General features: G+C 46.6%; 2 protein-coding genes across 2 annotated transcripts; one reads left to right on the top strand and one right to left on the bottom strand.

Moving 5' to 3' along the window:
* Window positions 1-8826: 8826 nt before the first annotated feature.
* On the top strand, window positions 8827-13064 carry LOC130533662 (BLOC-2 complex member HPS6). Its single transcript, XM_057047263.1, has one exon. The coding sequence runs from the start codon at window positions 9189-9191 to the stop codon at window positions 11919-11921; it is 2733 nt and encodes a 910-aa protein (XP_056903243.1). The 5' UTR covers window positions 8827-9188; the 3' UTR covers window positions 11922-13064.
* A 737-nt stretch (window positions 13065-13801) lies between these two features.
* prom2 (prominin 2) lies at window positions 13802-22340 on the bottom strand. Its single transcript, XM_057047274.1, has 24 exons — window positions 22181-22340; window positions 21131-21464; window positions 19884-19945; window positions 19369-19574; window positions 19162-19282; window positions 18807-18870; window positions 18612-18701; window positions 18102-18298; window positions 17735-17809; window positions 17339-17402; window positions 17094-17250; window positions 16869-17021; window positions 16677-16800; window positions 16511-16599; window positions 16308-16392; window positions 16089-16232; window positions 15943-16011; window positions 15778-15870; window positions 15633-15686; window positions 15469-15549; window positions 14841-14909; window positions 14686-14775; window positions 14473-14585; window positions 13802-14406 (listed from the first exon to the last, which is right to left on the bottom strand). Exons 2-24 carry the CDS (start codon window positions 21381-21383, stop codon window positions 14355-14357), a joined length of 2505 nt encoding a protein of 834 aa, XP_056903254.1. The 5' UTR covers window positions 21384-21464; window positions 22181-22340; the 3' UTR covers window positions 13802-14354.
* Window positions 22341-24261: the final 1921 nt, after the last annotated feature.

Below are 24261 nucleotides of genomic sequence, written 5' to 3'. Positions count from 1 at the left end.
ACAATCGTAGAATACCTGTGATTTTGGTGCCACAAACAACAAAAATAGAACGTTGGAGTAATTATCCGGCCTAGGGTTTACCCTGAAATGGCAACAGAATCAAACCTCTTGGATATAAACACATCATCCATCACCAGAGGAAGCGACGTGATTTATCACGGCCCCAATCGTTCGATTATTGAAATGAACAAATTGAGTGCAGCATGTATTAAAGGGAGACTTTCTCCATAATGACTGCAATGAAAAGAAAACTTGTCGAAGTAATTTCAATTAAGCACAGACCCTTCTTGGAAGGGAGGGTGATTTATATCGCCTTGATGAATGGGTTTGTCAGATTAAAGATGAAAAAAGTTCTGCGGTGATCTAATAAAGTGGTTGTTTTTAGAAGTCACGCACTGTGCTGTTGTCTTTCGAATCCGCGACAAAGTCTGAGTCACAGTTACAGCTCAATGGGGAAGGAGAAGTGATGGATATTAAGTGTGGAGAAGGTAAAAATAATAATCTTAAATCTATCCAACACCCACTTCCTTCCTGTCACGCACACCTTCTTTTCCTTGTCAGTGTAACTCCTGTTCTGTGGAGGAGGACTCCTCATCTTGTCAAATAAGCTTGGAAGCGATGCTTCTTTCTCATGCCTGGCTTAATACAAAAGATAAAATTGCTCTTACACTCCTTCAAAAATGCTTCTTGGGTATCATCCCAAGTACAACTGTCAAATCAGTCAGATTAAATACTGAGTCACGTAAAACATGAAACCAGGCACATTTTATCACCTTATTATCTCCTAACATGACAACTATTAGTCCAAGGTCACCCAGGAAATCACACCCCAAAGATCCAGGCCAATCCAATCGACAAACTACACAGGACCCGAGGGAGGGGTGGAGGAGGAAGATATTAAAATTAATATTAATGCAGATACTGCTCCCCAGCCCCAAATGTTTCCACTGCATCCCAGAACCAGCAAACATGCCTGACCACAAACCATGATTTTTTTTTTCATTAAAGCCATCGCTGCAATTTCAAATCAGATTTGCAATATAAATGTCTAAATCCAGCTCTGATTTCATATCAAACCTCGACTAGAATAGCATACAGTGCTCACCTGTGGAGAGGACGAGGCCCTTAAGACACCAGGGTTTATAAACTGGGGGGCTGATGAGGGCGATTCAGGACTTGCAGTTTGAGGTCCAACCGGTAGGTGTCGCCAAACCATTCATGTGGTTCTTAGCGCGGTATCTCGACCTACGTTTTATAATATCACGGTCAAACTTTTATTTTAATCGAAGCTAATTTCATGTAAGCACTACTGCAGATTTGTAAAGGCTTTAACCCGTTTTTATTTTATTTTTAACCCGATTAGAATACAAAACTGCCAGGAAATGCAAAGACAAAATCTTAGCTTAACTTTAGCATTAGCACTACACTGGATGTTTTTAGCGGCGGAAATCAAAACATAAACAAAACCAGAACGCTCAGACCTCAGACATGCATGGAGGGCTACATGTCTGCGTGCCTTCAAAGTTAAATAATAACGTTTATTTTCACAAATGTACCTTATATAGAGAATACTGATTACCCGCAAACTTCTCTCGCTAGATAGTCCAGACTCCAGACAGTAAGAAATTTTCGTCAGAAGATGTCAACATTGTCCCCTTTTTTAAAAATTAAACGTTCACGAATTCAAAGTAATTCCGAATAAATAGATCATGTTTTAACTCTTTTTTAAAATGTACTTATTAGTAGTTGCTGTCGCTTTAAGACTTTGCACCTGTGCCTGGAACGGGCTAACGTTCGTGACGTCAGAACAACAACTTCATAGAATTAAATTTTGAAAGTCGCGCTGCGGGGGGGCACAACAGACGAGGACAAACCAAGACGCACTAGTTGCTTTCCAGACAGCATATCACATGGAGCTGAGTAAGAGAAACAACGGGCTGCAGACTGGGAGGTGGCTGGGTTCCTCTCACAAGATAATGCAGATCTTGGGAGAAGGCGCCTATGCGGTTGTTATGAAGTGCCACAATTTTCGACTGAACAAATCGGAAGCTGTGAAAATGTACAAGCAGCACAACAATATTATGGGTGTGGCAATAATGGAAATTGACATCCTGGAACGGCTGAGATGCCTGTATTCGTACAGGTGCAACATCATCAGATGGGATGGCTATTTCTTCACCCAGAGCTCCATCTGCCTCAGCTTCGAGCTGCTGGACATAGATCTGGGCCGCTACGTTAGTGGCCGCTCCCGGACCAGGTGCCTCACTGTGGCTGAGGTGAGACCCATCCTGCACCAGGTGACCACGGCCCTTTTCCACCTCAAATCCCTGGGAATCATTCATTGCGACGTGAAACCCGAAAACATCCTGTGCGTAGACCGCCGCCAGCAGCCGCTCCAAGTCAAGCTGGCTGACTTTGGCCTGGCCCGGGTGGCGTACAATTTCAATCCTGCTATCCCTGCTCAGACTCTCTGCTACCGGGCTCCCGAGGTTTTAGTGGGCCACAATTATAATGAGGCCATAGACATGTGGTCTCTTGGAGCAACAGCCGCAGGACTGGTCTTGGGGTCGCCCCTCTACCTGGTGAAAAACGAGTACGATGCGCTGAGAGCCATCATCAAAACACAGGGGCAACTTTCAGATCAGCTGCTGGACCAGGGCAGCTTAACAGAGTACTATTTTGTAAAGAACGCAAACAGTTCGCAGAAATGGACGCTCCAGACACGAGAGGTCCATGAGCGTCAGACAGGGTGTCGCCCAGTGCAAAAACTAATCACGCTTAACGTCCTTGACGATATCTGTGACATAATGGACATCATGTATGGAAAACAGCGTGATCATGTCCTGTTTGTGGACCTGGTTAAGAAGATGTTACACCTGGATCCCAAAGAGCGAGTTGAACCGCTGCAGGCGTTGCTCCATGGATTCTTCACTGAGGACACCCCTTCGGGTCCAGACCCCTCGACACCACTAGGCAAGGACTGAGGGATGTGTCCAGGAGGACATTCCTGGACATCCCCACATGGAAAACTATTTCAAACAAGATATCCAAGGAACTGTACACATGCACTTCTGCCTGAGATGCTTGGACACTCTCGAATGGGGCGCTATGGAAACGTCCAACAGGCAGTTCTTTTAAGAGGACACAGACTTTTTAGAGAACACTGGAAACATTTGAATAAAGACATGAGGACACCTTTCTTACTTCCATTAAATATGATGTATTATTATTATTACTGTTATTACTATTATTATTATTACGCTACATCATTAAGGCCTGCTGACCTCAGTCCAAAGTGCCGGAATAATAACAGGAAAAGTCTGAAAAGCCCAACACGCTGATGCAGCTCCATGAACTCGTTCTGCCAAAGCTACGCTGCTGCACAAATTAGTCTCCAGATAAGTCTCCTTATATCCTCTGATCTTCTCCACCTCCTCATTTGGAAAAGACTACCTGATCAGACCTGCTCCCGTCTCCTCTGCGACCCACAGGAGATCATTACTGCCACTGTCAGCCTCTCCACCATTCTCCTCTGCTCCACCTTTGGTTCGGTTAGATTGGCCACCGGCTGACCTTTGGACCCGTTCTTTTTAGTTTTCCAGGCAGATTTTAATGATGTGGCGTCATGCGCCGTATGACCGTTACCGCTGTTGGATTGTGCTGTGTTTCGATGCTTGAGAGAACTTTAGATGTTTGTCCTGTGGCCTGTGGTCGGCTCGCGCTGTAATGAATGTGGGCTGTAATGTCGGATTCCTACCCAGGGAGCTAATTTATCAAGGAAAGGCTACAAGTGCCAACCCGTTTCCTCTAGGGAGAAAGACACAAAGTGAATGAATCAGTGAGGCTGAAATGTGCACGTGGAGCCGTCGTCTCTTCACCAGCCACGTGTGGGGTCACTGAGGTCGAACAACTGAGTCAAGCATGTACAGGCCTGCAGGGAGGAGGATATATCAATTACCATCAAGGAATGCATTAATAACATCTAGATTACAGTTAAGTGATCGGTCAGCTGGTATTTTACCATGACAACGGATTAATTTGTTGGTTATTAATGATGAAAATGCAAAGCTGGAGTGACATTTTATCTTTTTTTTTTACAACAAAACAGCACAATTAACTAAAAGAGTGACAATGAGCACAGTCATTCATTCAATTTAGCATTTATTATCCTGGATTATTCATTTATTGTATTGTGACACTTGAGTCAACAGGACTTCAATAAATATTAATGAAAATTCTTGTGGAATATTTTACTAAGTTGATATCTTGGAAGGAGTAATCAAACTTTTACATCTATCCCAACTGCTGCTATCATTTTAGTCTATGTTTTTGCCTTTAGAATATGGTCAGAGCAGTGCGAGCTGACAAAGGTCAGTTTTGTCTCGCAGCTGCACATTTTAAATCGTAACTCCTCTCATCGCAGCGGCTCACCCAGAAGGTCATTTACATTTAAAAAAAAAAAAAAGATTCTCAAGTCATCATTACCATCTGGCCGTGTCTGGTAAGAACAGAACACCTTGTAGATTTCTTTATCTCACTTTCTCTGGTTAGGGTTAGGGTTAGGGTTAGGGTTAGGGTTAGATCTTATACATGAACATGAGCTGACATCACACAACAGCCCGCTCACCCTCCGCTGAACTGCTGATGTCAGCCATGATGGAGCTTCTCTGAGCCACAGACAAGCAGACAGCAGATCCCGGAGCGGTCCCATGAAGTGGAACTGGAATGGACGCATCTCCCGTCACAGCACTGGATTTTCACACCCCCACTGCTGGTCATCTGGGGTCGACTCACGTGTCCTGTGGACGAGACAGGGTGAGATTATCTCCACCAAACCACCCTGTGGGGCAGACATGCGGTACAGAGACGAGTCCCTTATGGCTAAAATGTATCCCCTGACATATAAAGTCTAATCTGACTGCTGATATTAGGAATCAGCTGCATACTTTTTTAATGTTTGCTCAAAGAATCAGGCTTAAAGTCACGCCAGATGTTTGAACATAACGTCCACTTAACTGTCGCAGCAGGAGGAGCGACGACTCAGCCGTATGTGGGGGGAAACAGCTGTTAATGTGTATGAGAGCTATTGTTAACCTCTATAAAAGGCGCTTGAGGCAACTGCTGAAAACACAAACACACAAATCCAAAAACCAAAGAGTTCTAATGATGTGACCAGATAGTTTAATTTAACAGCTCATTGTTCTCAGAGATCCTCATTACAGGCTCGCTGTGGATGGTTTGTTGCTTCTCTGCTGGTGCGAGTGGTGCCCTGGTGAGACATAGCCAACAACCTTTACGTATAAATATGAGAGTCTGGTGCAGGGAAATGACAGCTTCCAGGTTTCCCTGGAGGCGAAACAGTTACATTGGGCCAAAATGTCTCCGTGCGTTCAAAAATGACACGACGAGGCGGATATTTTTACAGATGAAGTTCATCTCTGCAGCAATTAATCTTGATCCTGACACAGAGACCGGAGGGAGATGAGACTCAGTGGAAATCAGAGGGCATTATGGGTGGAGGGCCCCCTTGATTCCATTCATCGCTGATTATTAAATTGGCAGATGGGTGAAACCTGTAGCAAACGGAGGAGGAAGCTCAGGCTGCAACCTTTCTTTGATCTTTCACACGAGCGAGGGTGTGCGCGCTCCAAGCCGGTGACTCATGCACGTTTCTTCAGGCATTAAACAGTCAGGGCATTGAGTTGCATCGCCAGTAGTTGTCAAAATCCCAGAGGAGGCACTGGTGTGACAGCCAGCTGAGGGACTCTTTTGGAGGCGTTTAAAAAGTTCCCTCGCAACAACAGCGATGGCGCGACCTCTTTCATCTCGATGACGTCGGCGCCTGCAGAACCAGACTCCGTGCGTGTGCTGCCAACGTGTGGCCACAAGCTGTATTGCAGCAAAGTTGCATAAAAGCTTTTGAATGTTCCTCAAAACACAAAGAGCAGAATGAGAGAGACAAACAGAGCTCTCATAACAGCAGCAGAGCGAGCAGAAAGCCAGGGGCCATGAATCTGATTAATAGTACGATATGAGAGCTAATGCCCCTTGTGCTGAGAGCTAGCGCATGGATCATTGAGATACGACAGTCGCAAATTGGCTATTAGGCCTATCAAATCAGCTGAACAGATGATCTGTAATGAATGGTGGTGCCTCGGGTGTTGCAGCATCGCTGAGGGCATTGACTGAGTTTCGGGTCTATTTCACTTCTGCCTTTCTCTGATAATGTTAAACAGCAACTTTCTTCACCTATTTTTACCATCAACGCCATTTAGATTTGCTTCCTGTTCCTGGTCTTTTTTGTTGTTGTTGTTGTTGCTGTGAATGAGCCAGTCATTCATCTGTTTGTCTTCTTAATGAAGCCCAAAGCTTTTCCTTCTCTGCATCATCTCTCAGGGACCAAACGATAGAACAGCCATCTATCATGATTTGTCACTCCATGTGTGGATAGAGTCATTCCACCAGCCAGTGTCGCTACGAGATATATGTGTTTCGATGCGAAGATGTAACCTTGCTTGAAATTTATTTATCACAGTAATGGATTCGATAGGTTTGATGAATGAATATTTAATCAGTTTGAATGATAAAGCTCCCAAGAGATAAATGTGTGTTAAGGAAATAAAATCCTAAGAAAAGCAATGATAATGTTGCTGTTTTGTCACTTCAGTTGCAGCAGTTCGCTCTTGGACACAGCTGCAACTTTCATTTGACACACAGATACACATGCGGCAACCATCCAGCGCCCAATCCTCCAAATCCAGCCGCTATTGGTTGTCTTTCCTGCACCGTGAAAAAAGCAAATCTTCCATGCCTCCACTCCTTCTTTTTAGCATTTCAACTTCTAGACTAAACACCCTTCGATGGTGTGTATTTTAGTCCAATTCTGTCTGAAGGCAACATATTGAATCCATATTTGTTATCAACACAGACACAGAGACATAATACAGAATAAGTACATAAACACAGACACACAAACAAATGTGCAGCCACACTCTTTCAGCACATCTTAAAACACACAGAATTCTTAAACACATGAATGTAACATAAAGAACAGTTTAAAGGGGAGATTTAGGAACCATCCAGATATTTCTTCAGGTGGCAAAGAACTGGAAACAATAAAGAAGAATCTGAGGAGAAAAGCTTTACCACGGAACATGCAGAGTTTATGATTAAACCCTCGTTGTTTGAATTCAAAGTTGGGAAAGAAAAACTAAATAACTATTAGGAGCATTCCTTAATAGTACTTTAAGTGGAGATTCACAGGCACAAGCACTGACAGCAAGGTTTACTAGATGAATCTGGGATGGAAAGCAGGAACAGTAACAGTCACAAGCTTTAATAGAGGTTTAGTGAAAGATTAAAGCCTTGTGACGCTCGACGGTCATGTGATCATTAAGTCATTAGATAATATTTTCTTTGGATTAGAGTTAAATTTATTAGACTCAGACTTCCAAAAATAACAATAGAAAAATATACTATATATTCTACATTACTCTAGGGGACAATTAAGAAATTTTATTTAATCATTATTCGAACTATGTGATTTCTCGAGACTTGTTGCAGGTAAGGCTCGATTCTGCCACCTCCTGGGCAATAGCGGGACTTACACCCTAATGTAGCAAGATTACAGTAGGAGAGATTATTGAATAAAGTATGCTATTTGACTGCATCATATGTTGCCACGAGAACAACCAAAGGCCTGTGAAGCAGAGAGACAAACAGTGGATAATTGATTTGATTATGTGATTGGTATCACAAGCTTGGCCTGTAATTGATTTTGTATTTTTAAATATAGAAACGCTACTGATTACCATAAACAACTCGAATTGCTTTCAACAGGATGTACCAAGAATTAATTGGCATAAACAGTTCCTGTAATGGACAGAACCTGGGGGAAAGGGTAAGACAATGTAACATTTAATTTAACAATTTGTCTATGCTCATCCAGAGCTGAACTTCTCGTCCTGCAAACACATCTGTAGTATGGAGCAGAATGATATTTAATGATGATATACACTCTTTTCACAGCATCATGCCAGAGACAATACTCATTCAATTCTCAGCGTTAAATAGGAATCTTGCCTTAAAATCTGTGAAATCTGGTTCCCATGGTTATATGGCACATGTACCTTGCAGTCATCACCTAAAGTTTAAACTGGATTGAGCACAACTCTTCTTTTGTCCCATTCTTGGCATTATTTTCTACTTGTCTGCTGTAAGTTGTAAAATGTGTGTTCAGTGGAGTGTCACATGCAACAATGCAAAATACCGAAGCACAGTCAGGCACAGAGCACAACAATCGAGTTAATGGTGAAAGTTCATCAGCTCTTACCCTGCAGGTACTCTATAAAGTGCAGACTGTTTAAAGTTAGCAAAAAGAATTGCTATACACATTGAAATATAGTTCAAAGGGTTTTGAGAGCTGCATTTGTGACATTCCTGGAAACATAATACTAAATGGCTTTTTCATAACAGTATAAAGTCACACATAACACTTTTTTGTTTTTACCTACTTACGGTAAAAACTAGTAAAAGTTTAATCAACATACATTTTTGATGTGTTATATATTCTACTATACTTACAATATAGTGTATCGTTTTTATTCTAAACTGTTTTTATACAAGTAAAGCTATCTTTTTTTATGAGGGGGGACTATTACGTGAAAATGTAAAGAGGTACAACTCTGTTCACTATAAACGAGCTTTGTCGACTGTAGCTGAACGGCCAACTGCAGCCTAAAGTGCGAGGAGGTAGTAGCTCATCTGTCATTCAGGAAACGATCTTTGCTGCCGGTTTTCCCCCTCCCCTTATGTAAATTCCGTCGGCATCCGGAAATTAACGATCCCGTGATGTCAGGCGAGTATTAGCATAGCATCGGAATGACTCAAGCGTCCTTTAACGGTCGGCCATAAAACCTTTCCGCCGTTTACTGTCAGTCAGCTCTTTAGGAACGCGGTTGCCGACCGACATGGGGTTAACAAGTCTGAAGACTTTCGGAGGGAGTACCGTTCCGTGGGAGCTTTAACAGCGGGAGGAATACAGCGATAAAGCCCGAGGGGATGCCCCTCGATTAGCTTACCTGGAGGCAGTGGCCAGATATGTCCCACTCAAGCTAGTTAATTCGTTCTGCCAGGATAATAATACAACCGAGGCTGCATTCCGCTGCAAGGGCTGGCATCAAGGACTAATGGCGCGGCTGTTTTTGGAGAAAATATCAGATTTCGGAGATTATACTGGCGGCCAGGAGCTAACGGAGTTTTTCCAAGTGACCAGTGACGATCTAAAGGACACGCTGTCATGTGTCCGCCTGAGTCCAGAAGGACGTCACGTCCACGTTATCCAGAGCAAGCCCAAGGTCGGTCTTGTGACTTTTGACAAGTGTGAAAGACCTCTGCTTCTCCAGAACCAGAAGAAGTTGGATTTAGTTTCGAAACGAACTGTGCCTGTGGTGGATGTCTTGTATCTGGGCGACGATGGCGGCGGCCGGGACGCACCGGCGGTGGCGGTGGTGTATGAGGATGGGAAGGCTGAATTTTGGAAGCACCTTCCGTGTAAAAACGGCTGGCATCTCCTGCAAACGTCAGACCTGTGCATCAGTCCTCGAGCCAGAATAGTGTCTGTCTGTGCCTCGTCTAATCTCCTGGTTTGGTGCGAGGAGAGGCCACCCTCCGAGAGCTCCCCTGCCCTCAGCTCCTCGAGGAACAACCTGAGATATTGCGTTTGCAGGCGCGACTTTGAGGTGGACGATGGGACTGTCACCCTCAGGGGAGTGAAAATCATCCTGCACAACAACCCCAAATTCACCGTGGTCAGCTCGGGAGAATGCGTGCATTTTCTCCCTGACATTCGAGCGAGGACCCTCTGGAGCGTCTCCGGGTTTTTTCTCACTTGGTCCCCTCACCGTGACTCCTTTGCTGTCGGCACCCTCTGTAAGAACACCCCCCTAAAAAGGCTTCCGGCCAATGACTCCGATTTTCAGAAACTGGTGATGGACTGTTTGGGCTTTTTGTCCACCCTCAAACTGCCTGAGATCTACAACTACGCACCGTCGTGCCACGGAGGTCTGCTGCTGCTCTTCAACACGGGCTGCGTGTCTCTTCTGCAGAAAGATGGGACATTTCGGCGGTTGTGCACAGTGGCGGACAACAGGTTGATGACGCGCGGTACGCACACCAGCCTCTGCTTGTACGAGGAAACCCTGGCGCTAATAATAGGGCAGAACCTGCATCTAATCGACGTGAGATGTGGCAGAGAGCTGGAAAAGATCCCGATGAAGAGAGAGGGGCTGTTATACATGAACCAGGCCAAAAGATGCACACCTCACCTACTCTTCAAAAATGGGCTTTTTAATGTCGTGAAGAAAGATTGCACTTCTAAAATGAAGCATTCTGGTTCGGAACATTTCCAACCCGGAGCTCTCTTGGTCGAGGCCGTATTCGAGGAAGCCTGTAAGTACTATCAGCAGAGGAGCTTGAGCAGCACGCAGCTGACGGTGGACATGCTAAAGAAAGGAGGCATGTTCCAGGCGCCCATCACTTTAGCCTCCATCCTCAGGAACTATCTCAGCACGGTGGCGAAGCACAAAAGGACCGAGCTCTCTCAGGACAGAGACGTCGAGCTGACAACGGGACAGGCCAAGCTGATGAGCTCTTTGGAGGCTGAGCTGGAGGCCCTGGTCTCCCTGGAGGAGGTGAAGAGCAGTTTAGTGAAGGGTAGCGTGAAGGAGGTGGAGGCGCTGTGTGAGAGCCTGGTTGAGAAGGAGGTCGCCAGGCTGCTGTCGTCTCCAGGGCTGGATAAAGAGGCTCTGCTTTACCTCAATCACATCTTCAGTATGTTTCCATGCCAGGTGTGGAAGGCTACGCAGGCTACCCTTCAGCTACACTACAATGGGGAGGGGTCTCTGAGCAGCAGGGCTCCTCCAGATGTTTGGAAAACTATTCTCGGTCCGGCTGTGACCCCCAGCACGACGACTTCTGTCCCCGTCTCTAACGGGAGGCCCGAACACGCTCGTCGAAATAAAAGTGAGACGGTCGCCAACGGTGCAGCCAAAGCTACGACCGCTCCTCCTCCCGCCGTCCTGCCTGTGTTTGAGCTCCTCTGCCGCTCGGTTTTCCACTTCCAGCCCGGTTGGTTGCCCGGGTTTCTGGAGCTGGCCCAGCAGCAGCAGGGCTCCGCCGGCCTGGGTCTGAGCCTGGCCTCCTCCGCCTGGAGCTTCCCCCGCGGGCGCGGCGGCGACGCCGGAGACGGCAACGTGCCGCTTTACAAACGGGCCCTGTGCGTGGTGTCCGGCCTGACCCGGGACAGAGAGCAGCAGCAGGAGCTGGAGGTGGAGCTGCTGCTGGTCAGCGGCCGCCCCAACGCCGTCCTGCAGGCGTTGAGGATCCTCATGGCCAAGCAGCAGTGGGAGAGGGTGATCCAGGTGGCCCAGGAGTTCTGCACCAAGAGTCCCCTGCTCAACAAAGAGATTTTCACCACTCTGCTGTGTGAAGTGACCCAGCACAGGGACCTGGACCCCTACCTGGACCTGCTGTGGGCGCTGTGCCCCGATGACCTCACTGTCACCACTATCCTGAACTTAGTTCTGAACAACCTCAGCTCCCCTAATAGCTCCCCGTCCTCCCTCCCCTCCTCTTCGGTCTGCTTCCTGTCCACCTCGTCTTCGCGCCCCGCTCCTTTTGTGGACCCCCAGAGTAGCCAGCTGACCGTCGGGCTGTTGAAGCCCCTGCTGAGGAAAGTCCTGCAGAGGGAGGCTAAGCCTAGCCAGCACTACGCCGACATCCTGCAGTCCCCTTCATTCCCACCCCCCGCGCCTCCCCGCCAGCCCACGGAGCCGCCCAGGACCGTCGCAGACCCCAACACGGAGGCGCTCCCGAGCACCAACGGCGTCTCCTCTGAACAACAGTCGGCGGCCCACACCTGACCCAGCAGGAGTCTCCGACCACCCGGGCTCTGTGTGGAGCCAGAGGACATTCAAGTCCTGGCAGTAGCTGATCAGTGCTGAACCACGGGGGGCGTCAGACGGAGGTGCAACTACCAGGAACTAGACTACTGAAGATCTTAGCAGTGTAAATATCCCAGATGATTTTAAGTATTCCTGTGTTATTTATGTCTTAAATGCATGTGGATGATGCCACCATCAGAATAATCAGTGTTCACCTCACCAGACCGAAACAAAGCCACCAACTCCCGTTGGAGTTTATCTTACTGTACGTGTGATAACAGTCGGACTTGCAGCCTTTGTGCAAATCCAGACGCAGGTAAAGGATCATGCTACTGATTTTGTTTCTCGTTTCCAGCGGCTTGTGAAAACTCTTCCTCCTGTAGTTCAGTCCGTCTGTCGGAACTCCGTCTCGGCCTCCCTGCTGTCTTAGAATCCATCCAGAGGACATTCCGGGCTGAACGCAGCACAAGTCCTTCCAGAGTGTCGAAATTAAATTTGGAAGTAACTCTGTTAGGGCTTGTGCACAAATTGGCCACGTTGTGACTAACTTGTGCCCCCGGCTGCTGCTTACAGGAAATCCTCCCGCACTGGTGATGGTTATTACAGTGAGGTTATTACAGTGAGGTTATTACACTTCTGTTTGCACTTTTACACCCAGTATTTATTGGTCTGTTTTTTTCGGGCTGTTTCCTGATCAACTGCTGTAATAAGCTTATTGAAGTGCCTGTTGTCTCTAAATGTAACAGGCCAGGATCTGCCTGGCCGGGACTGACAATCGGACTCTAAAATGCTGCGGAACAATCGGAGGGCGTTCCACCGGAGCTGCCTTTCATTTACAGGGGACTGTTGAATTCCTGCCGCGCGGGGCGAGCGGAGCGGGCAGAGTCGGGGAGTTGGCTTGTTTTGGTTTCGTCTTTTTAAGGACTTTACAGTTTTCAGTCTCTGGTGGTCTTCTCGGCGTAACACTCGGCAACAAGCGTGACCTAACCGTTGCTTTTCAGCTGCTCTTAACAAATTCCAGGATTTGCCCAAAGTTTAACACTCCTGATTTTTGAAAGAAAAACGATGTATTTGAAGTATTTATGAACAAACGCCATGTCATTAAAGCCAATAACAAGCTCATATTTGCTGTCCTGGGGGGGGTTTCCCATCACATTTGCAGATGTTCAGCATAAAATGTCTGTTTCGCTGTCTATGCAGGTTCCACAGGAGGACGTAAACGCCGTGCAACACACGGTAAAAGTCCAGCAAGTCCCTCCGATTTTAGCAGAAGCAGTTCAGACCGGATTCTCTTTTTCAGCCTCATCAGGGTCACGCTGCAATGCTATCGATTCACCGCTCCTAATAATAGACGACATCCTGTTGAAAGAGCGCAGGCTGGTTGGCCTGCTGCACCGTCCTCTGCACGTCTGAACAGCCCGACTGACTGGCAGCGTAAAGGGGAATACACTAAAAAAAAAAAAAGCACCCAGGCGGGAGATTTGGTCCAATTTACCGTCTGTCAGGACAAGCTGTTAAACTTGTCTTGTCATGATCCAGTGAACAAGGAAGGAGTAGAATCAAAACAAATCACCAACCACACACACACCTAAACCCAGTCAGGTGATGCATTTTACCACTCTCTCTCTCACACACATACACGCCTTCATACATACATGGGTATGACCCGTGGGTACACGGGGTCAAACCACCATTCAGCAGAGGTGCTCGCACCAGCAACTGCAGGGTTTAGGGAAGCTTGTCCGTTTCTTAAAGAGCCGCCCTCAGTTATTTCGACCACAGCGCCGTGCGACAGGCTGTCATTAGACCACATGACCAGCCACATTCCTCACGTTACAGAAAACGCACAGCAGCCTCGGTGGAGTGAAACAGTTGGGTGTTTTTAAAACTTATGGCAGGTTTTTCAATGTTCACAATCTTTGAATCGAGCAGGCAAACCATGTAAAGTGCTGTGTGACATACTGGTGATACAAAAGTTTGCAATGTTGAATCCCAAAATCAATACTTATGAAAAAATATATATATGAAAAATGTTCCACCCAGTCGCAGCTAAAACATTCATTCTCTGATTTTCACACAAAATAGTGTTGAAAAGTTCTAGTGCATTTATAATTACATTTCCCAAACAGAGAGGATGGCATGTCCCTCATGCCCGTTGGCACGGTAACACATGGCTGCGATCTCTGGAAAAATGCCAACATGAGCATTTTAGTCAGCGCCGACGGCGCCCAGCAGCTGCTCGCAGTTCAGCGAAATACATCAAATGAATCATCTTTACAATACAGAACATGTAAAACAAGAAATGAAGCTTCCCCTGAGGTCAAATCAACAGCGTGTGAAATGTAGAACCACGGTTGTGCTCCGTTCCCAGCGAAGAATCACCGCGAAGGAGTGGTTTCAGTGTTTCTCTTCTTATTTGAGAGGCGGCTGAGCTCGAGGGATGTGATTCAGATACATCACGTCACTGAAAATACAGACGATTAAATGTAGCCGCCGTGGCGTGAACGTGCTGTGTGGCTCTGGGACTCACTCGCAGATATCCGCATACTTCATCTTCCTGTAGTATTTGGCCAGTTTGATAGAGAAGATGATGCTGGGGATGAAGAAGATCAGGCACCAGCCGAGGCCGAACCAGAACGCGTTCTAAAGGGGGTTAGAACACAGCAGGAAAGGGGACGGATCAACATTCTTTTTAACTTCAGATGTTTGGGTGGATGAAGCGAGTCAAAGGGTCGTTGCTCACCAGAGAATCCACCATCTGTGAGCACAAAATAACCGCGGCAGAATCCACGGTTCCAGCCATCGGCCCACAGTGGCCCACCTGCTCTGTGATCTGGGGGAGAACACGCGGGTCAAAGGTCAGGCACGTGCACAGACACGGGGTTGTGAAGGCCTTACCGTCAGGTTGGCCCAGTCCGCGTACTGGGTGAAGTAACCCGTCTGACAGTCCAAATACCTTCGGCTTTCCTGGAATCAGAACAGAGACGAGAGTGAGACTTCCACACTTTTTCACCCAGCTTTGCAGGCAAAGTCCTGAGGACTCAGCTTCATGGCCAGCCACGCTAGCAAGTGGAATTCTGGGAAAATCCTCTCAAGTGACCCTGAAATAACTGGAACAGCATTAAGAATGCAGGGGATGAGACTTTTCACATTCATAGATCAGATTTCGGCTTACAAATGTAACAACAGTGAATGCATAGTGCCTGGGACAGGAACTGAAGACTGGCATTAACAGGAGACATACAAAATATACATTTAATATAATTGTAGTATGTCCACAGTCTCTCACCCCCCATTTTTTTTAAAAGAACTACCCGTAATTACAAGTAAAATGTAAAAACAACAGGGCATTATCGGCACATAATGTCAATTATGTGGAACCGACAAGCGCGCAGTTTTAATGTCAAGCAACAAACCACCCGACCTCCCCCAGCGCCTGCAGCCAGAAGCCTGAGCGACCCAGAGCCTAATCAGATGAAAAGGGCACCCCTCCCCGTTCCGTCTCATGTGACTACACTACACTCACGGTCTTGACGATCAGAGTCGAGTTTGCGTCGAGGAAGTCTTGTGTTGCTCCCACGCGGTTCAGGACCTCCCCCACAGTGTTCTGGAGGAGCCAGAGAGAAGCAGAATGAGCCTCAGGGAGCTGAAACTGACTGACTCCTGTCCCTCACGGGCCTCTGTACTCACGTTCATTTTCTCCACGGTGGCTCGAAGGCCTGCGATGGCGGAGGTGATGACTTCCTGAGGACGACATCAGCAGATGTTGGTGTAAAAATGAGTGAAACGGGAGAAAAGAACAAGGAAAAAGCAGAGATCAGGAATGGCGAATGACCAGCTGCGGGTCGATCGTTGCTTCTATCTCGGACTGGATCTTCCTCAGGTCCCTGGCTTCGTTCCGGAGCGCCTCCTGAACGGGGACATTTGTCTAAAAATAAACCAACAGCTGATTGTTGAATTCACGGCACAAAATCCCAACGTCTGTCCCGCTAAGACTCACCTGCAGTTGAGCGAGTTGATCAAGTTTATCCGCCGTCGTGGTCAGGTTGATGCTGGAGAGGTTGCTCACCTGACCGAGGAGACCAGGAGCCGTTAGAACTCAACTCCTGCTAATTTACCGGGAGCCGTGCCTAAATCCCAACCAACCTGCTGCGTGACGTCATTGAAGTTGACATCTTTGGTGGTGTCAGAGAAACTCTGGAGGCGTCTTTTGTCCTCGGGGCCCAGGAGGGTGATGTTGGACAGAGAGATGTTGCTGTTCTCAAAGTTCCTCTCGATCTCCTCGCTGTACTGTGACAGAGAGAGAAAATAAAGCTACGCTTCGGCGGCGCTGTTGAATGTGCGGATAACGTATCTGACGCTCACTTTGGTCACATTTAGCAGCTCGTCCAGGTCTATGACCTCATACAGGCGGAGTGTTGTCCACAGGCTTTTGTCCTCTTTACAGCCACTGTAAACATGGTTGTAAGGACCTTAAACAACACTGGTGCATATAAATTCAGTATAGTGACTAAAGAACACGTGCATATTCCCCCTCCTCCAGGGAGAATTGGACTGCTGTCACTCACTTGTATATTTCAGAAATAGTTAGGTTGCTTTTCAGTCCCAAAGACGGACCTATTTCCAGCCCTGGAATTACACCTGGAGTGTCAATGAACTGAGGAGACAAGAGGCGGAAAAATGAAACCAGTTCTTACTATTAAAGAAAAGTACATCCTGAGTTTGTGTTGATACCTGTAGCAGCTCTCCGGTCTTCCAGGGCTCACAGATCAGAGTGTAAACGTTCCCCCCCAGCAGGAAGAGCAGCAGCACAATTATCATGAACAGCCAGGAGAAGAGGAAGCTGAAACCGGCGCCCCTGCAACCACAACCGGGGTCAGGAGATCCGAACAGAGGGTAAAACCAGCAGTGCAGGGCTGCACTCACATCATGAAGAAGGTGCCGCCGCAGTCGGCCGTACAGGAGCGATCTGTGGGTTGTGAATTTGGGCGCAGACCCAGGGGCCCCAGGACCAGGCCCAGGAGGTTACACAGCACCACCAAGAGAACCACGCAGGACACGATCAGAAATATTGCCCATCTGGACAAGCACACGTTGGGAATCATCAAAAATGTCTGGATTTTCTGTATTGTTCACATCCAGATGTTTCACCTGATGTTCTCGACCTTCTCCACCTCTGGTGTGAATGTCAAGATGTCCTTATGCACTTGCTCCAGAGTCCTCAAAGTGTCGTTTAGCGTAGATAAAGGGAGGTCTTTCTCAAACTGGGAGATCTCTGTTCTCAAGTCCTCCAAGACCTTCTTGCTGTCTAGAAGATGAAAGTTAAATCGCTTTAATTTGGTAGAATAAACCAACCAAAGAGCTGGATAAGGGTGAGAGTAATGGAAGAGGCTCACTCTGAACCACATCCCTGGTGTCGTTGGTCACCGTCTGAGGGATGCTGTTTAAATCGTCCTTCACCTAAAAGCCAGGCGAGCAGACGTTGAGCCACATTCTTACTGTCAGACATTTGCTAAGAAAAAACGATGTGACTGCAGGCAACAAGCAGTTTCTCTCTGGCTGCACGCAAAGCCGGCACATATCTTCACGCTCTTCCTTCTAAGTTTACGCTCACTGGAAAATGTCAAACACGAGCGATTGATGTCAGATAAAGCAAAAAGCCCTCAGTACTTCAGACAGAGTGGCAGATGAAAAAAGTTAAAATCTTGTTTTTATTCCGGGTTTCGCATGAGCATGCGTGGTTTCTCTATCACATAAGGATCTAAAGGTGGCTCTGTGTGACTGACACTCACTTCATTGATTTTGGACGTGAGATTTGTTCTGATGATGTCATTCAGTTCATTCTGAAACTCATTCAAACCGGCGCTCTGGGAGAGAGAGAGAGAGAGGAGAGAGAGAGAGAGAGAGAGAGAGAGAGAGAGAGAGGAGAGAGAGAGAGAGAGAGTTGACCATTGTGACCAGATCACAACGACACAAGGGCGAAATACTTAAATCAAACAGCAGGTGGCAGCAGACGCCACAATTGATCAAGAATTAGAGGAACTCTTTCAGCTTTTTCTTACGGTTGCCATGACAGAGATGATGTGCGATGTATTAATAGCCCTTCACAGACTTATTTGACTGGCATGACACGTGCAGTCACGTGAAACCAGGACTTACAGAGATGGAGGTGTCCAGTATCAAGTTCTGGAGCTCGGGACGCAGCCCATCGCAGTCTATGCAGTTTGCATTCGATAAAGTCTGGTTGATGCGGTTTCTGATGGCAGTGACGTTGTCCTGAAGGAGGTTCAGGCTGGACTGCAACCGGGACAGGGATGACTTCAGGTTGTTCAGCTGATCGCTGGTCACTGTGGTATCTGCTCACAAAAAAAAACACAGACGCAACCTTGGGATGGTTTTCTCCAAATCCGTTGCAGGAACTTGGCAACAAAATAAAGAGCAAATATTTGATTATTAATGGAAAATATCATCCACCTGTTTTTATTACCACAATATTTCCATATTGCTAGGCAAATCATGTGCGTTGATCTGATAATGGCAGTGTTTATTACAGGACGGAAAATCAAATGACATCATCTGGAGGTGTTTCCAGGGGCGAGGGCCATCCTGTGTACAGGTTCCTCTTATCAAGCGTGTGGACTGAGACTGCAGCTCGCTGGTGCTTCATACCGTCATTCAGAGTTGTGACTGAGGTCAGAGTCAAGACCAGCGCTTCTTCCAGTGGCCTCTGGATCTCTGCTCCCAACTGAGGCCCAATGTCTGGTTTGGAAGGGGAGAAACACACGGAGGTGGGGAGGAGGGGGGTTATGACAAACACTGCAGCTAAGAGCACACAAGAGATGTTTCATTCCTCCCCGCCCTCACCGTCTAGGTTTCCTTCCACTTCCCGGATGGTTCTGTAGCTCTCGTCCACCACATGGTTGAATTGCTGGAGACAAAGATCAGGCTTAGTGTTCCAAATCTGCTGTGCTTTAGCAAACAGAGCGCAAGAAACGAGCCCTCTGTTGGAGCGGCGCATTGACTCAGCAGAGTGCAGGGCTGCTCATTAACTGGCAAAGTCGGAAGGTGTGTTTGCGTTTCACACAATTGATGTCAACACGCTTGGCCTCAATGCCAGCAAAAATGGATGGGTTTGTTTATTCTGTGACTCCTACCACTTGAAGAAAAGGCCACAGGAAACCAGTATGGATGGAGGGACCCCAGACATTCGCTCCCTTACCTGAGGGACGGAGCTGAGGAAGGTGCGGATGTTGTTTATAGTCCTGTTGAGATTCAGCGGACCCTGGTCTATGTTCTCGTTGAGGGCTTTGTTGCTTTGGAACATGCAGATGTTCCCGATGCTGCACAGGGATAATGTTGTCAGACCGCCGTAGATGCATGCTATAGTGTGTGTGTGTGTGTGTGTGTGTGTGTTTGAAACACTCACAGGATGACGATTGTGGTGAGGAACAAACTCCAGTACAGCGTTCTCCTGCGACAGTGGACGGACGACGTCTGCTTCTGGTACATCTTCCCGCCGCAGTTGCCGCAACAGCGACAGCACGCGAGGAAGAACCCGACTAGGGGCATGAGGACGATGTAGAGGATGCCGATGACTACACATACCAGGAATCCAACTTGGTAGACCAGGGCCTGAAAATGGAAAAACACCCAATAAATAACACAGATATCAATTTCAGGGCGACGACGGCAGGAGAGAGGCTGATCTTTTGTTTGGACATCAAACACATGAGGGCTCATTAGACTGAGGCTTTACGCTATTGTAGTGGCCTCTACCCTGGATGAAAGAGTAACTTTAGGAAGGATGAACGCACACAAGGCTGTTCCAGCCTTCTCATGTTACCAGCTCAGGAGCGCACCAAAGAGGGTGTGCCTTGTTGTTGTTCCCATACTTCATACGGACATTATATGTTAATAAAATAAACTAAAAGCTCTACTCACCTCTTTGATGAGTGCTTGATTCAGCTGCCGGTTGCCATTCGGAATTAGTTTCACGATCAGGTCTAGAGAGAAAGGGAGAAAGAGCTTTTGAAGTTAGACTTCTAGGCTAATTTGTTGCCACCTCATGCTTCTCTACCAGTGGACAAAAGCCCGGCGAGTGGACACGATGTGCCCTGTGGTCCCCGCAAACATTTTAATCTTACTTTGGAGAATTGGAAACCCTATACCTTCATTTGGAAACAAAAGAGCTTTCAGGGCTTGGGAATTTCAGCACCTACACACACAAACACACACACACACCCACACACACCCACACATGCATACAGAGCACCCTTGTTCTGCTTCAAAACTACCTTAATGTAGCCATTATTCACAAAATAAGGGCAAAGACATTTGAGAAGTGGGGAAACCTAAACATTCCTAGGTTAGTGTGTCCTGTCTACTTTAAAATGCTTCATTTGGTGTGTGATAAGGGAAGGGGTGATTTTGCATTGTGTCATTTCGTTTTATCATCTTCAAAAGCACTGATGTAGTTTCTGGGTTACCAGATTAGGAGCCCAGATTAGAAGTCTTGCAGCTGGTGGTTCTGTATTCATCGATTGAGTGAGCCTGTTGTTTGCTTGCTGGGGGGTGGTCAGATTAAAACATTGCTCATTTACCTGCAAACCTTTATTGCCTTGCTGTTAGCAACTTACCGGCACTGTAAAGTGGAGACCAACAGTTACGCCATTTGCCTTATCGCAGCATGTACTTTCAGTGTAATGAAACCGACCGGCTTAAGGGAACAGACTGCAGATACTGCTTATGAACCATCCCAGAATTTACGCTACTAACAGCACCGAATCAGATATGATGACAGCGATGGGGCCTTTCAGATAAACACATATGCTACCTTCTCCATTGGTCTTAAAAAACTGGTACCATGAAGGAAACCACTTATTGATGTTGGCAACACAGTCAGGTGCTACACGGGCGTGAGTATCAGGAAATGCTGCCCACAGGGGAGGTACACAGAGGGTAAATATTAACCAACGAACAAACAGTAATTTCCCTTAGTTTACTGGTTAACCAGTCCTGTTTGGTCTGTAATACTGGAATGATTGGAGTGGATGAGTGACCTTTCCCCTCTGACATGAGGAAATCTGAACCACTCAGATCATGTGAAAGCCAGATGATAGATTACACATAGTTTATGATTCAGGGCCACAGGACCTCTTTGATTCCAGGAAAATAGCCTTGACACTGACCTTGAGGAAATGGATTAGGCTGGACTGTGTTGAGGAACGACTGGACGAAAGCTGTCACGAACCCCGCGACGCCGTCCCCCGTCGTGTTTTGGTAATGAGGCTGGCTGAGGTTCTGGGGGACCACAGCTGGAGGACAGGCAGCATTGGTGGAGGCAGGCTGAAGCAGGCTGAGCAGCAGCAGCCCTCCCAGACCGTAACCCTGCCAACTCCGGCCCACCATTGTTGCACACAAGCTCATGCCTGTACGTGACATCGCTGGGTAAATTCAGGAGAAAATAGGTGTGTGTCTGGGGAGGGGGGGGATCCCCTCAAAGCACAAAATCCACACGATACTCTAGAAACAAGACATAAAAGGATAAGTGCAATTGCAGAGTCATGATGACACATTAACGTGAGTCACAGGAGGAAAGGTTACAGCTCAAAGTAAATGGAAAGAGACAGAACGTCACAGTGGGGCTGTTATAGATGAGCAACCAGAAAGAAAGAGGAAGACTGTTACTTCTTATAAATCTTTCATGTCCTCCTGGCAACATACAGAACATAAAAGGCTTCTGGCACATGAGAGGTTATTGTAGAAATCCGGCCTTTCAGCCGGCGTCACGGTTTAAACAGAAAAGCCGTCTCCTCAGATACCTTCATAACCCCCTGTTTATCCCTACTCACGCAGCAAGTTCAACAGCTTCAACACCAGCCTGCCTAAGATTTGGATATCAACCTCAAAAGCTGTGCCTGAGATCACCTGCTTCCTTCTGTGGTGGAAGAAAGTTGTCAAATTCTGATTTGTATGCGGATAAAAAGCGAAGTGACATTTTGACATTGATGTTTCCTTTAACAGTACCAGCCCTAGTGTGTTTACACTACACACTAGGAACACACTCAGCAGCTCATGTAGACAGGTCCTGGCAGTTACTGGTGAAATTGCCAACAAGTTGAAACCAAAGAAGCGAGTTTAAAGTGAAAAAAAAGCAGCAACAGGAATGCCGAAGGGAAGTCAGTGGAAAAACAGGACAGCGGAGCAAACATTTGGCACTTCTCTCTCAGTCCACTCACCTCCTTTGCTCAGGGAGTGACGGCTTCTCCTGCCAAAAAAGAACGCCTGTAATTCTAAAGCGGCCCCTGCTGAAATGTCACGCACGCGCCAGAGTGAGGAACACGGGCTCTAAGAACAGAAAGACGGATAGAGGAGAGACCAGAGGAGAGGAAGAGGGAGTGTCTTTACGGGGATGAACAGGAAAAGAGGGAGGGAGTAACGTGGGAAGCTGCAGGATGACTTTCCCCTAAAGTGTGTGTTCTCTGGAGTTTGTGACTACAATACTGGGGGCAGAGGTTGCGCAATCTTTGGCTACAACAGCAATAAGTGCAAAGTGCTTTTTTCAGCAGTCTGTATATCGTGTCTAGAAATGCTTCTCTAACTTGCTCTCTAAATGCTTCTCTCAATATTTCATTCCTTGTGCATCTGCTTTAACGTGGGACCGTAAGCAGACTGTGCCCACAGATGCAATGGTTGTCTGCTCTGTGGTACAAAATCTGAAAAATGCACTGAACTTTTGCACCACAGGGAGGTTTGCTCACAGGGCAGCTGTCCAACTTCCCTTTCTTCTTGCAAATCAAGGGGAAGTACTGTTTAAAAAAAAGCAGAAGTTGTGTTTCCATTCAGGTGCCACACCACTTTGTCATTGCTCAGTGTACCTCTATAGATAGTCATCAATTACAGGTTGATCCTTTAATCTTCTACCTACAGGATGATGCCTAAGTGGCTTTAACTTGTGAAGATTTATCAAGCCTGTATCCCCATGTTGTGATAGAGCTTGGTCATAACAAGAGATCTAACCATGAACATGTCCTTGCAACAAATTCCTGCAAGTAGGTCTATCGTTGATAGAAGTGTGTTGTTTTTGATGGGATTAAAGCACCAATGCAGAGGATGATGCTGAAGGGGCAGGTGTAGAACTCTTGCCTTGGACTCTGTGCGCCATATCTCAGTCTTTTTTAGCTGCGATTACTACAATCAAAAGATTTGGGAGAGAAACGTGATCCTACTTTCCTAATTAGGTGCTAATTTAAGCAGCTTCCATCAAGTCACAAAACAAGAGACAGAATGTCCTGCAGACGTCAATAAACCATTAGATCAGTCATCGAGAAGTTTGCCATTAAACTTTGTTATGACCTCCCTGACCAATCACGCCATTAAATAAATATCAATGTCTGGCACAAATTATTTAAATTGAAAAGAAAAAGCACGATTTGCTCTAAAGATCTAACTTCAAAAATCTCAAAATAACAGTTTGGGTTTTTTTTTACACCGCTGGTCTTACAGTGTTAAATCTTACACTCAAAATTAGCAGCGTGCACCAATAATAAAACATAATGTATCAATATTGTTCAAATTACAGAATGAAATAGTATCAAATATGGCTAATTGAAAAATGTTAAATTTTACTGCAGGTTTTGGGGTATTCTATCTTCTTTTATGATCGTACACGACCGATGACTAGAGAGCAATACCGCCCTCTGTTGTGCGGCAGTGTTATTGCATTAATATGGAGCGTCATATGCGCCATATGCCAAGGAAACGGGATTTTTGCCGTAGTCATGGCTGGATTTTGCAGTATACACCGTTGCATGCTCATCAATAGATGTTGTCACTCACAATCAGGACAGAGAGAGACATTAGAATAGAGCCAAAGGTAGCTCAGTCTGTTGGGAACTGGGCTGTGAAACAGAGGGTTCTTAGTTTGAGCCCCAGTTCAGACAAAACATGGTGTCCTGGCAGGAGGGGAAGGTGGTAGAACACCTTCAGGGCACACCTTGAGCAAGGTCCCAGACCATAAATGCTCAAAAGGCCCTGTGATGAACTAGACCCGGCCCATTGTGAACCCTCCCTGTGGCCGCAAGAGGAATAAAGCAGTCAAGAATAGGGCCAGAGTTCAACCAGTCCCTGAGCAATTTGGGACTCAAATGGGAACATTTTTAATGCCAAACTGCTAATTTTTTTAAAATCATTTTAATGTCCAGTGAGTAGAACTTACCGTTAAAGTTTTCAAATTCATTTAATTATATGCAATTAAGTAGCTGTTTACAAAAAAGGGCTGTGAATCAATTCTCAGCAGTGCCTTTCAGAGGTTGTGCTA

Source organism: Takifugu flavidus, chromosome 11 (assembly GCF_003711565.1).
Source record: "Takifugu flavidus isolate HTHZ2018 chromosome 11, ASM371156v2, whole genome shotgun sequence".
NCBI classification, from domain to species: Eukaryota; Metazoa; Chordata; class Actinopteri; order Tetraodontiformes; family Tetraodontidae; genus Takifugu; species Takifugu flavidus.
This window is presented reverse-complemented; position numbering and strand designations above follow the sequence as displayed.

What these genes read in the sequence shown, in the direction of transcription:
- prom2 (XM_057047274.1), bottom strand. Translation starts at nt 21,383, where the DNA reads ATGTCACGTACAGGCATGAGCTTGTGTGCAACAATGGTGGGCCGGAGT. An exon ending in CGGACTGGGCCAACCTGACG is followed by an intron (nt 14,776 to 14,840) that starts GTAAGGCCTTCA and finishes GTTCTCCCCCAG; the next exon opens with ATCACAGAGCAGGTGGGCCA. An exon ending in AAGTATGCGGATATCTGCGA is followed by an intron (nt 14,407 to 14,472) that starts GTGAGTCCCAGA and finishes CTGTATTTTCAG; the next exon opens with TGACGTGATGTATCTGAATC.
- LOC130533662 (XM_057047263.1), top strand. Translation starts at nt 9,189, where the DNA reads ATGGCGCGGCTGTTTTTGGAGAAAATATCAGATTTCGGAGATTATACT.